Source organism: Octopus sinensis, linkage group LG17 (genome assembly GCF_006345805.1).
Source record: "Octopus sinensis linkage group LG17, ASM634580v1, whole genome shotgun sequence".
Taxonomy (NCBI): domain Eukaryota; kingdom Metazoa; phylum Mollusca; class Cephalopoda; order Octopoda; family Octopodidae; genus Octopus; species Octopus sinensis.
Window position 1 is genome coordinate 27,870,584 of NC_043013.1, and position 13,250 is coordinate 27,883,833.

A 13,250-nucleotide genomic window follows, 5' to 3' on the forward strand; every position below is an offset into this window, starting at 1 on the left:
TGAGGAAAATCACAGCCTCTCTAGAGAACTAATATACTCTCCTGTAATAAAAATTTTTGTAGGAGGGAGAAGGAGAAGAAGGAGAAGAGGAAGTGTAAGGGTGGCAGATATAGAATTTTGGGTTTTTTTTTTTTGTTCCTTATTTAAGGAAAGGGATGGGGGAGGTGTAGTCACAGATTTTGAAATGGTAAAAAAAAAAAAAGAGCCCAAAGAATGAAGGAGATTCCAAAAAAAAAAGTGATATAGAACAATAATGAATTTTTTTTTGTGGAGGTTTGTGGTGGTGGTGGTGGTGGTTGGGAATGGGGTGGCAGACCAAAAAAAAAAAAAGAACAAACAAATAAACAAAGAGAGAAAAAGTAACAAGCAAGTTATGATCCAGTACACAGAACTGAGTTCATCTCTATAATAACAATAGATCTTTACTTTTTTTTAATAATATATTTTTTTTTTTGTAAACATGTGGCCTTTCGGTAGAATAATAATGCTAAATAAAAGAACTATACCATTGTTCACAGTCACTTCTTTTACCATAAAAGTTTCAAATGGCTTTCCACACCATATTTTCTTTTTTTTTTCTTTTTTCTTTTTTATTTAACCCCCTGTATTTGCTTATAACCAAGTCTATACAGTGTGAGGGGGCCTTGCTCACATTTACAAAAAAATATATAAAGATGGAAAAAAAAACAAAAACAAACAACGAAAATAGCCACCAGGGGTGTAGCTCCTGCTTCTGATAAGCATTTTTATCACAGTAGTGCTGTAATTTGCAATTCAACATCACCGAGTTTTCCGTTTCTTCACTGCTCTTCCTTTATTAACTGGAAAGTTTTTTCCATCTGTTTCAGAAACATTTTGATGATCCAATTCCATCATTGCTTCCTGAATAGCAGCTTCTAAATGAGAGTTCATTTTCCTCCCTCTGAGATACAGGTGGGGAGAATGGAGGGGGAAAAGAGGATGAGAGAAAGAGAAAAAGAGATAGCGGGAGGAGGGAGAAAGAAAAAAGAAAAAAAAAAGACATGTCAGTAAGCATTTATTATTCAAGAATTAGAAAAACAAATGTAGACAACAATTTATACAATTTAAGCAGAAAATGAAGACATGAACACAAGATCAAAGAGGAAATTTAAGGACACATTCCACTCGTCTCTAGTATTATTGCTCAATGCAGGAGAGGCTTTGCTAGCCATTGCTATTGTGGTGAGCAACAAATCATATTAAGATGCTATATTTTGGGGGACTTCCTCACCCAAATAGAAGACAAAGACCACTCAACAATCAATGCATTAATGTTACTGGCACAGATGCACAATATGGAATTGAAACTAACGAGAGGCAGAGATTCCTGGTGCAGCATTGTGTGATACATTTCGGTTGCAGCAAGATGATGATGATGATGATGTGTGTGTACATACACAAAGAAGCAGAAAAATGTATTTAACAATTCTATCAACGCTGCCAGACTCTTCATTTACAACTTATAAATTTCTGTGTTTTTTTTTAACACTATATGTCCATAAGAGATGCTTTCTTGAGACAGATTCTGCAGTTTCTAGGCTTTCAGCAGTATATCTGTGTTAAGTATGATATACAGAATGCTATTTTGAACTAATACTGCTTCCATTGCTAATAACAAATTTTTACCCAACCTGTTGGCAAATAGCAATACCAATGATATGCTAATAACTACTTTTCTATATCAGTAGAAACTAAATTTGTTTTAGCATGTGGTTTTTCTTGGATGCTTGCTATTGATGATGCTCAAAAAAGCAGAAATACATATTTAGCAATTCCAACACTGTTGCTGGATATTTTATGCTTGCTACTGATATATTTCTCTGCTTTTTAATGCTGTACATCTATAAAGTATGTTTTCTTGAGATGAATACCTCACTTTCCAGGCATTCAACAGTGTACTTGCATTAAGTATATAATATAGAATGCTGTTTTGAACTAATAACACACACACACACACACACATGCAGAAACAGATAACAGTGAGCAACTGTCCCCTCTTCCTACCACACTTTAATCAATGATGTAAAAAGAATGAAGCATGTAAAGTGCGTACAAGGTGGACATGGGTTACAGGATAATGTACACATTCATTGTAATAATAATGATAATGACAATAACAATCATAAGAATAATAATAATCTTTTCTACTATAGGCACAGGGCATGAAATTTTGGGGGAAGGGGCCAATCAAGTAGATCGACCCCAGTATGCAACTGGTTCTCAATTTATCGAACCCGAAAAGTTGAAAGGAATAGTCAGCCTTAGTGGAATTTGAACTCAGAACATAGCAGCAGACGAAATACAACTGAGCATTTTGCTCGGAGAACTAACGATTCTGCCAGCTCACCGCCTTAACAATAATAATAATAATAATAATAATAATAATAATAATAATAATAATAATGATAATAATAATAATAAGAAGAAGAAGAAGATAATGATAATATATTGTCAATACTAACTGTATTATTAGTTCTACAGTTTTGGCGCCAGCAGTGTGTGTGCGTGTGTGTGTACACACACTCAATCCCTGCGAATGCCCTGAGCAGGTTCTACTTTCATAATGTTTCCGAAAAGCAGGTTTCTTTTCTTTCTTTTATTCTATTTTATGAATGTCTCTTGACTAAAAGTACCTATTTATTTATCATATATATATATATATATATATATATATCAATGCAGTTTATAGTGCACCTGAGCGCTTTATATAATAACCTCACTACTACTACTACTACTACTACTACTATTATTATTATAATAATCATTATTATATCAGTCTGATGTGAAAATATACTCTCTTAATCTTACTACACACTGTATTAATGACTGATGATAATGATGATGACTGCCATCCCTATCTCATCACTGACACCACTCCCCCAACACCAGTTTTCTTATGAGACCTTAATCTCACTTATACAGCTTCTCTCTCTCTCTCTCTCTCTCTCTCTCTCTCACACACACACACAGATAGATAAATTGGATGCATTGTCTATTCATGCCTACATGGAAATATTAAATTATTGCTGCTGCTGCTGCTGCTGATGATGATGATGATGATGGTAATGATGACAACAACACAAAATGAGGTTAATTGGTCAATCCAATTTTTTTTTCCAGCACAGAGGGAAGGGGGATGTGTACGAGGGGAATGGAGGTTTAAATATTAATAACAACAACAACACTGCTAATAATGATGCCATAGATGATGATGATGATGATGATGATGATGATGATGATGATGATGATAGAGTAGAGACAAAATGGCTGATTGGATAAACAATTGGAATATTGGACCCTAAGTACATATCTCAAAGGGTTTTGTGGATTAAATAATATTTGCAGTAACAATGATGATGATGATGATAATTAATGATGGGGAAGATGGATGGATAGTGATGATGATGTTGATGATGATGATGATGGGATTGATGGTAGTGGTAGTGATGGTGGTGGTAACAGTACTGATGACAATGGGATTGAATCTAGAAAGTTCCCCTCCGAGGCACAAGTCCAGGCAAGGTTGTTTATGCAAGACCAGCAGTCGCCCATGCATAACAGCCACCCCCAACTCCACGTCACAGATGTTATCCAGGAGAAAGGCAAAGGCTGATACAGCTTGTGGCACCAGTGACGTCACAACTCGTTACAGCCGAGTGAAGTGGAGCAATGTGAAGTAAAGTGTTTTGCTCAAGAATACAACACACAGTCTTGTCTGGGAATTGAACTCACAACCTCACGATTGTAAGCCCAACACTCTAACCACTGACCCATCATATGCCTTCACATATGTGTGCGTGTGTGTGTTTCCCCCCCACCACCACTTGACAAACTGACATTGGTGTGCTTATGTCCCCATAACTTAGTGGTTCAGCAAAAAGACAATGATAGAATAAATACCAGGTTTAAAAGAATAATGACTGGGGTTGTTTTATTCAACTAAAATTCTTCAAGGTGGTGCCCCAGCATGGCCGCAGTCTAATGACTGAAACAAGTAAAAGATTAAAGAGAAAAAGAGATAAAAATACATACTTTCTATATTTTTTCCGTGCACGGTGATGTGCTTCTAAACCTTCTGACAAAGTCTTCAGTTTTTCTGGTTCAACCTGAGTAAAAGTATGATCACCAAACCATTCCACCCAAAGCTGAAAATATAACATGATAAATTAATTAATAAAGACATTACTTAACTAATTAATCAAAGGATTAGTAAACGAATAATTAATTATTTCTGCTGTAGGCCTGAGGCCTGAAATTTTGGGGTAGAGGACTTGTTGATAACATCACCCTGTGCTCAATTGAGACTGGTTTTTATTGACTCCCAAGAGGATGAAAGGCGAAATTGCCCTTGGTGGAATTTGAACTAAGAACATAAAAGACAAATGAAATGCCATTATGTATTTTGTCCTGAGTGCTAATGGTTCTGCTAACTCACTGTCCTGAGTAAAATAAATAATTAATATAAAAAATCACCACCATCATCATCATCATCATCATTTAATATCGATTTTCCATGCTGGTACGGATAGTTTGACCAGAGCTGGCAAACTGGAGAACTGCACCAGGCTCCAGTTGTCTGTTTTTGCATAGTTTCAACGGCTGGATGCCTTTCCTAACATGAACCATTTTACAGAGTGTACTGGGTGCTTTTAATGTAGCATCAACATGGACCCTTTTACATGGTGCTGGCACAAGCGCTATTACAAGGCACCAGCACAGGTGCCTTTTATGTGACACTGGCACAGGGCTCTTGCAGGATAATCCTCTTTAGCAGAGGGAGCGACATTAACACCTCTGCTGTGGAGGATGGGTCTAAGATATATTTCTTTACTACCCACAAAGGGCTAAACACAGAGGGGACAAACAAAGACAGACAAACGGATTAAGTAGATTACATCGACCCCAGTACTTAATTTATTGACCCCGAAAGGATGAAAGGCAAAGTCGACCTCGGCGGAATTTGAACCCAGAACGTAACTGCAGACAAAATACGGCTACGCATTTCACCCTGCATGCTTACGTTTCTGCCAGAAGATAAAAGCTATAGACATAATGTAGTAATCAGTAACAAGAATAACATGGCGCTAACATATCATACTGACCAGTAACAGAAATTACCAAAGTTGTATTGACTCATAGCAGTAATATATCACACAACTGTATCACAATGATCAATAACACTGACCACATATTATTATTTACATTATTTACATTTGACAGATATTTGTCCTCATCTTGTTTCTTGTTAACACAACGTTTCAGCTGATATACCCTCAAGCCTTCATCAGGTGTCTTGGGGAAATTTCAAACCTGGGTTCTCATTCCTAAGGTATTTTTCAATGTTATTATTATTATTAGTATTCAGGTCACTACCTGGAATCGAACTTGGAATCTTGGGGTTAGTAGCCTGCGCTCTTAACCACTACGCCATATGCCCATGGGCATAGTGGTTAAGAGCGCAGACTACAACCCCAAGATTCCAAGTTCGATTCCAGGCAGTGACCTGAATACTACTAATAATAATAACATTGAAAAATACCTTAGGAATGAGAACCCAGGTTTGAAATTTCCCCAAGACACCTGATGGAGGCTTGAGGGTATATCAGCCGAAACGTTGTGTTAATAAACAAATATCCGACAAATGTAAATAATGTACATAATTCCTCATCTCTTAAATACAGAACTGTATTGACCACATAGCTATATCACATTTGCCAATAATAGCGTAACCATAGCAACAATAATAATCATGTAGCTATACTAAACTGACCAATAACATTGAGCCACATGCTATATCACATTAGTCAATAACATGCATGAAGATGGTTAATGGCTTTTGTGATTGGTAAATAACCCTTTCTACTAAAGGCACAAGGCCTGAAATCTCGGGGGAGGGACTAAGTCGATTTCATTGACCCCAGTGTTTCACTGGTACTTAATTTATTGACCCTGAAAGAATGAAAGGCAAAGTCAACCTCGGTGGAATTTGAACTCAGAATGTGAAGATGGAGGAAATGCTGTTAAGCATTTTCCCCAGCATGCTAATGATTCTGCCAGCTTCTTTCCAACTAATGCTTGTGACTATACACTGCCGAGGCAGAAACAGTTGATTATATGAACCCAAGTATTTGACTGGTACTTATTTTATGAACTCTAGAAAGATAGAGAACAAAGTTAACCGTGACAATAAAAGCATCTATGTACAGTAAACTCCCTTTTACCTGAAATTCAATTACACAGAATTCTCAAGCAACTAGCACCGAGAAAAGAAATATATAAGAAAATGTGCTGCTAATTAGAGTTAAGAGAAATTGTTTTAATTAATTAATAGTCATTTTAAAAAAACGGTAATTTCTACAGTATTTAAATTGGATTGGTGCTTCTCGAAGTACAGCATTCTACTTTACTGCATTTCGTTAGGTAAATAAAACTTGCTCTTTACTTAAATCAGGAATTTTTTTTTATTTTGAGAAGTGGGCCACATGAGACATGGCTCTTTATCAGCTGGGACACACAACAAAAAAAAATTGAAAGTAATTTTTTGTTAGGTTTGCCACTCAGAAAGTCCCACAAGCTGCAGTTTGACTTAAATTATACTTTTATTTCTTCCTATTTCTTTCATTTCCATTATATTCAGAATATTAATAATAAAACTTATATATATATATGATGATTTTTTTGATTTTTTTTTGATTTTTCCAGTTTCAGCTTATGAGCTGTGGCCATGCTGGGGCACCGCCATTTGCTGGGGCACCGCCATATATATATATATATATATATAGGGAGAGAGAGAGAGAGAGAGTTTTAATGATTTTGGTAAGGAGCTATGGTAATTTAAAAACTGATGATCCAATATCCAAAATATTCAGTTATCCATCAATCCCTTTGACCCTACGGTGCTAAATTGGAGAAAATTTATTGCGTTTGGCTTAATGCATTACCAATTTTGCTAAACTACCACCCTAGGCAAAAATCATGATTTCTTTCATTGGTACAGGTTCACAAATTTATAAAGGTACAGGTGTGGTGTGTGGTAAGAGGTTAGCTTTCCAACCACATGGTTCTAAGTTCAGTCTTACTTCATAGCACCTTGGACCAAATAAAGCCTTGTGAGTGAGTTTGGTAGATGGAAACTGAAAGAAGCCTGTTGAATATATATGTGTGTGTCTGTGTGTTTTACCATCTCTTTGCCTTCACATTGTGTGATAGCTGTAAATGAGTGTCACCATCATGGAAGTGAGGTCTTTGAGTTCCAATCTTCAGTGAAGAACATGCTTGATCATGGGGAACTATAACCTTGCTTGGAAACAGGTGGGAATTGGAAACAGAAAGGGCATCCAGTTGAAGAAAATTTGCCTCAATGAATTCCATCCAGCCCTTGTGAGCACAGAAAAGTGGACATTGAAATGATGATGATGATGGTGTTGAATATAACCAATTAGATCAACTACTATAGATTCCAGGTGCTTATTTTTATTAACCAATTACCACCAGAAGCAACTGAACACAGAATGAGGAAAAAGAAAGCTAAATAGTACAAGACATTTAGACATTGTATCTAACATTTCTGTAACTTTACTGTATTTCAATGGCCATCAATAATAGTAACTACCATGCTATATTATACCATATTGAATACTAAACAGTAACAGCACTGACCAACTGAAGTAATTACAGAAATACCAGTAAACTACATCTGACTGATCATCAATAATGTTCATTAAATTAGTTTAATGCAATGACAGAGAACTCTATATGGTCACAAAATTTTGCTAGAAATAGTAACCTAATTTCCCTCAAATCATACTTTATTGCAATGAACACATTGACCAATGTGGTCTTATAAACATCATATCTAAAATAGATAAATAAATAAATAAATAAAATATAGTGGTCATTGGTGAAACATCCTTGATCACAGGTCTGTTCAGTCAGAGCTTGCCTAGGGTTTAAATAGTATCAACCAATAATAAATGAATAAATAAATAAATAGATAAATAGATAAATAATAATAATAATAATAATAATGATAGTTTCAAATTTTGCCACAAGGGCAGCAATTTTTGGGGGAAGGAATGAATCAATTGCATTGATCCCAATGTTCAACTGGTAGTTATTTCATCGACCCCCAAAAGGATGCAAAGCAAAGTTGACCTCGTCGGAATTTAAACTCAGGAGTAGCGACAAGCGAAATGCCACTAAACATTTCATCCAGCATGCTAATGATTCCGTCAGCTCACCACCTTAATATTAATAATAATAATAATAATAATCCTTTCTGTCATAGGCACAAGGCCCGAAATTTGGGGGAGGGGATTAATTGATTACATTGACCCCAAAATTTCACTGGTGAAAAGATAAGCTGACCTTGGCAGAATCTGAACTCAGAATGTAAAGACGGAACAAATACAACTAAATATTGTGTCCAGCACTGGCATTGGCCATGTTCGGATGGCGCTTTTTACGTGCCACCGGCACAGGAGCCAGTTGGAGTGTGGGGGCTGGCATCGTCCACATTTGGATGGTGCTTTTTACATGCCACCAACATGGGGAGCCAGTCAGGCAGCACTGGCAACAATCCACACATTATTGTGTGCCACCAGCATGGGAGCCAGTCAGGTGGAACTGGCATCAGCCACAACTACAATTTCCATTTGATTGATTTGATTTGATTTTGATTCTGACTTACTTGACTCAATAGGTCTCAATAATAATAATAATAATAATAATAATAATAATAATAATAATAATCTTTTCTATTATAGGCACAAGGTCTGAAATATGGGGGAGGTTGATAGTCACTTACATTGACCCCCCCCCCAGTGTATCACTGATACTAAATTTATCAACCCTGAAAGGATGAAAGGCAAATTTTACCTTGGCGGAATTTGAACTCAGAATGTGAAGACGGATGAAATGCCATAAAGCATTTGATAGGAGTGCTAACTAGTCAACTAACTCACTGCCTCAATAATAATAATAATAATAATGATAATAATAATAATAATAATAATAATAATAATAATGATAATAATAGCAAGCAATTCATTGTTAGTCGTAAGACTTGGCAAGCTAAATAGTGATAGCTAATATACATATAAATATATGTATGTATGTACTTATGTATGTGTGTGCATGTATATATATATATATATATATATATATATATATATATATATACATATGCACAGCAGAAATGATTGTGATGTACATAGAAAACTGAAGTGAGTTGTGCTATAAATGACAAGGTCAAAATGTATTAAAATTTTGCTAGTTGACAAGCATTGAATAGAATGAATGGTTGGAGAAATCATTAATATTAGCTGTCACAGGCTCTAATGTTACAACTGCTTCTATTTGAATGCGTGTATTAATGAACAGTCAGCAGTGTGTTGGCCGGAAATAGCCAAAGACCAGATCAATAGTTTTCTTCAGTCTAGCTACCATGGAGCAGTTTAGCTGTTGGCAGAAATTTACTACATTGGTTAAGAACGGTGAAGACATGAGAATTCAATTTGGGCGTGACAATTGGAAAAAATCCAGACTGAATTTTTTTTTTCCTGTTTTATTTTGCCTTGTTTTTTTTTTATTTTTGTTTTTTAAATTGAATGAAAAAAAAAGAAAAAAATTAAAGAGAATCCAAATAAAATGACAAAACACAAGAAGGGGAAAAGTAAAAAGCAAAAAAAAAACAACATCTAAAATAGTTGTAAAATATTCAAAATGCAAAGAAAAAAGATCTGGAAAGTTGACTTGGGAGAAAGCAGAAACCTTGTAGGAAAGGAAAAAAAAAAAAAGAATATTGGAACTAGGGAATTAAAGTTGAAAAGAGAAGAAAGGAAAGAAAGAATTTTAACCAAAACATAACAGACATTAAAATAACACTCCTGGAATCATTATAGCAGCTAAATTTGAAGAATTCTAGAGAAAACAAGGCAGTGAAAGAGTATGGAATAGTATGTTTCATTTGTCTAACAATGTGTGCACATGGTGGTGGTGGTGGTGGTTGGTGTCTGAAGTGAAAACCAATTGACTGTGATGCTGAGAACATCAATACAGTTAACAGAGAATTAAGAAATGGTTAACTATGTGACATGTTATTTAATCAAGCAGCTGGATTGTTATCGTTGTTGTTAGTATTATTATTATTATTGTTATTATTATTATTATTATTATTATTATTATTATTACAAAAGTGAATCACAATCTCCACCCCCACCCCACAAAGCCTTCCGAGCCTCCTTCCATCCCTCCCTCTGTCACTCCTCAGTCAAAATATACTACATAAATAAATAATGACTTAAAAACAAGTTAATGTCAAAATGGCCTCCGTGTAATTTCTGCCATGACACAGTCACTATGTTATGACACACTGACATTGGGTACGTGTGCATACATATACATACATTTATATATATATATGTGTGTATATATATATATATATATGTATATATATATATATATATATATATATATATATATATATATATATATATATATATATATGGTGTGTTATGTGAATTTATGAAAAGGTATCCCATAAAACCCAACAAATTTTAAAATATACATATGTGTATATATATATATACATACATACACACACATACATTTATACGTTGTGGCACTCTGTTGGTTACGATGACGAGGATTCCAGTTGATCTGATCAACAGAACAGCCGGCTTGTGAAATTAATGTACAAGTGGCTGAGCACTCCACAGACACGTGTACCCTTAACGTAGTTCTCGGGGAGATTCAGTGCGACACAGAGTGTGACAAGGCTGGCCCTTTGAAATTCAGATACAACAGAAACAGGAAAAAAGGGTGAGAGAAAGTTGTGGTGAAAGAATACAGCAGGATTCATCACTACCCCCTGCCGGAGCCTCATGGAGCTTTAGGTGTTCTTGGTTAATAAACACTCACAACGCCCACCCTGGGAATTGAAACTATGATACTATGATTGTGAGTCCGCTACCCTAACTACTGGGCCATTGCGCCTCCACATTATACACACACACACACATATATATATACATAATACTTATTTTAATTTCTACATTCATTCTCCTATTTCCCTACATACTCCTTATTTGCTTTCTTTTCCAAAATAACTCCTTATATTGAACTCTACTATTTCCTTTTATTCAACCATTTCATCACAGCCTTGGCTTTGTTGTCTCATTTTATTTAACAAAGATTTATATATATATATGAATTAACATTTGTTTTCCTGTTCAGTTTTACTGAAAATACTTTTACGTCAATCTGAGGTATTACTTTAGTTTTGGCCAGTTAAGTCATCATTTGACTGCAGTCTGACAATGGCTTAACTGGCCAAAACTTCAAAGTCACTATCAATGATATTCTTGCTTAAGAATACACATACACATCCATACATATATGCGTACATACACATACATACAGTAGCTGATGTGTAACTGTTCTGACTTTATATAATGAACTATTTCCATCAACTGGAAATGTTTTTAACTGAGAATGATCTTCCGTAATGGACGCATTTCCTATCATATATCACGCAAACCGGAAACATACATATTAAATGATTCTAAAATATCACTCTTTGGTTTGACTTATAATATATATATATATATATATATATATATATATATATATATATATATATATATGTATGTATGTATGTATGTAAAACATGTTTTTAATATTTCACTTAGGCATAGTGAGACTAATAACCTAGTGTAGAACTCAATATGTGTTTGTTTCAGAACAAAGTGTTGGCTGAGTATAGAACAGTAATAAGAAAAAAAAAATGATAAAGGAATAAATGATTATCCTATGAACTTCATTAGCTTACAGCTGTTTCTGCTACAAGGTGTAATGGGCTCAGAGTTGTTACTAAGTGCAGTGGTCTCTGCTACAAAGTGTAATGGGCTCATGAGTGCCTGAATAACACCTTTTCTTATAGTAGAAACACCTGCAAGTTAATGAAGTTCATAAGATAATCATTTATTCCTTTGCCATCTCATTTTCTCTTATATATATATATATATTTACATATATAAAGCATGGTCAGAAAAAAAAAACTGAGTGACTCACCTTACCAGCTTCAGGTTTCTGATTTCCCTTCACCTCACTAATGTTAATGAGTTTACCAGGCCACGACGGAAAGCCTCTGATCTGACCCCATACCAAATCTCCAGTATTGAAAATTCTTGGATATGTTGGCATCATAGGCTCTTCCATAGAATCCTCATCATCTAAGAAATGATAGACGGAGTGACACTATTAGTTTTGTCATTTCAATAAGAGAGAGAGAGAGAGAGAGAGAGAGACACATACACACACAGAGTAAGAAACAGACAAACAGAGAGGTATGGAGTTGATAGACAGAGTGACATTATCATTTTTATCATTTCAATGAGAGAGAGAGAGAGAGAGAGAGAGAGAGAGTGGGAGAGAAAGACTGTATGTGTGTGAGAGAGAGAGAGAGAGGGAGAGAAAGAGGGGGGAGAGAGAGTGGGAGAGAAAGACTGTATGTGTGTGAGAGAGAGAGCGAGGGAGAGAAAGAGGGGGAGAGAGAGAGAGAAAGTCAGACAGAGAGGTAAGGAAATTAATGACAGACTCTTAATTCTCCCAAAGAGATTTTGAGAGTTTTTGTTTAGTCTCAAGTTTTCAGTGAGCAAACTCATGATTAAAGCTGTTCTGGCCATGACCACCCTGTCTTTTGTTTACAGACACATTAATATCCAACATGTGCTTCCTCATCATTTTTTAAAGACAAGTATGGCTGTGTGGTTAAGAAGCTTGCTTCCCAACGATGTGGTCTTGGGTTCAGTCCCACTGCAAAGCACCTCGAGCAAATGTCTTCTACTATAGCTCTGGGCTGACCTGAGCCTAGTGAGCAGATTTGGTAAATGGAAACTGAAAGAAGCCTGTCATGTGTGTGTGTGTGTGTGTGCGTGCGCATATGCATGCATTTGTCCTGCACTATATTTCTCAACAACTGGTGTTTGTATGTTTATGTTCCTTAACTTAGTTTGTTTAGCAAAGAGACTCATAGACTAAGTACCAGGCTTTAAAATAATAAAATATGGGCAACTCATTTGACTAAAAATTCAAGGCAGTGCCCCAGTATGGACGCAGTCTAATGACTGAAACAAGTAAAAAATAAGAGATAATAGCTGTTTGTAAACAGAAAGTCCCCAGTCATCCAACCAATGTCATTTAATTGCAAAGTTTCACTGAGTTGTTTG

At 35.5% G+C, this 13,250-nt stretch overlaps 1 protein-coding gene across 2 annotated transcripts in view; it reads right to left on the reverse strand.

Moving 5' to 3' along the window:
- Positions 1–404: 404 nt before the first annotated feature.
- Positions 405–13,250, reverse strand: part of LOC115221117 (mucin-3A) — a 444,480-nt gene continuing 431,634 nt past the window's right edge. For both annotated transcript variants that reach the window (XM_029791334.2, XM_029791335.2), the window contains exons 5-7: positions 12,094–12,254; positions 4,054–4,166; positions 405–922 (exon numbers count right to left, since the gene is read on the reverse strand). In XM_029791334.2, coding sequence (XP_029647194.1) covers positions 781–922; positions 4,054–4,166; positions 12,094–12,254 — 416 coding nt within the window. In that variant the 3' untranslated portion in view covers positions 405–780. The remainder of the gene's footprint in view (positions 923–4,053; positions 4,167–12,093; positions 12,255–13,250) is intronic.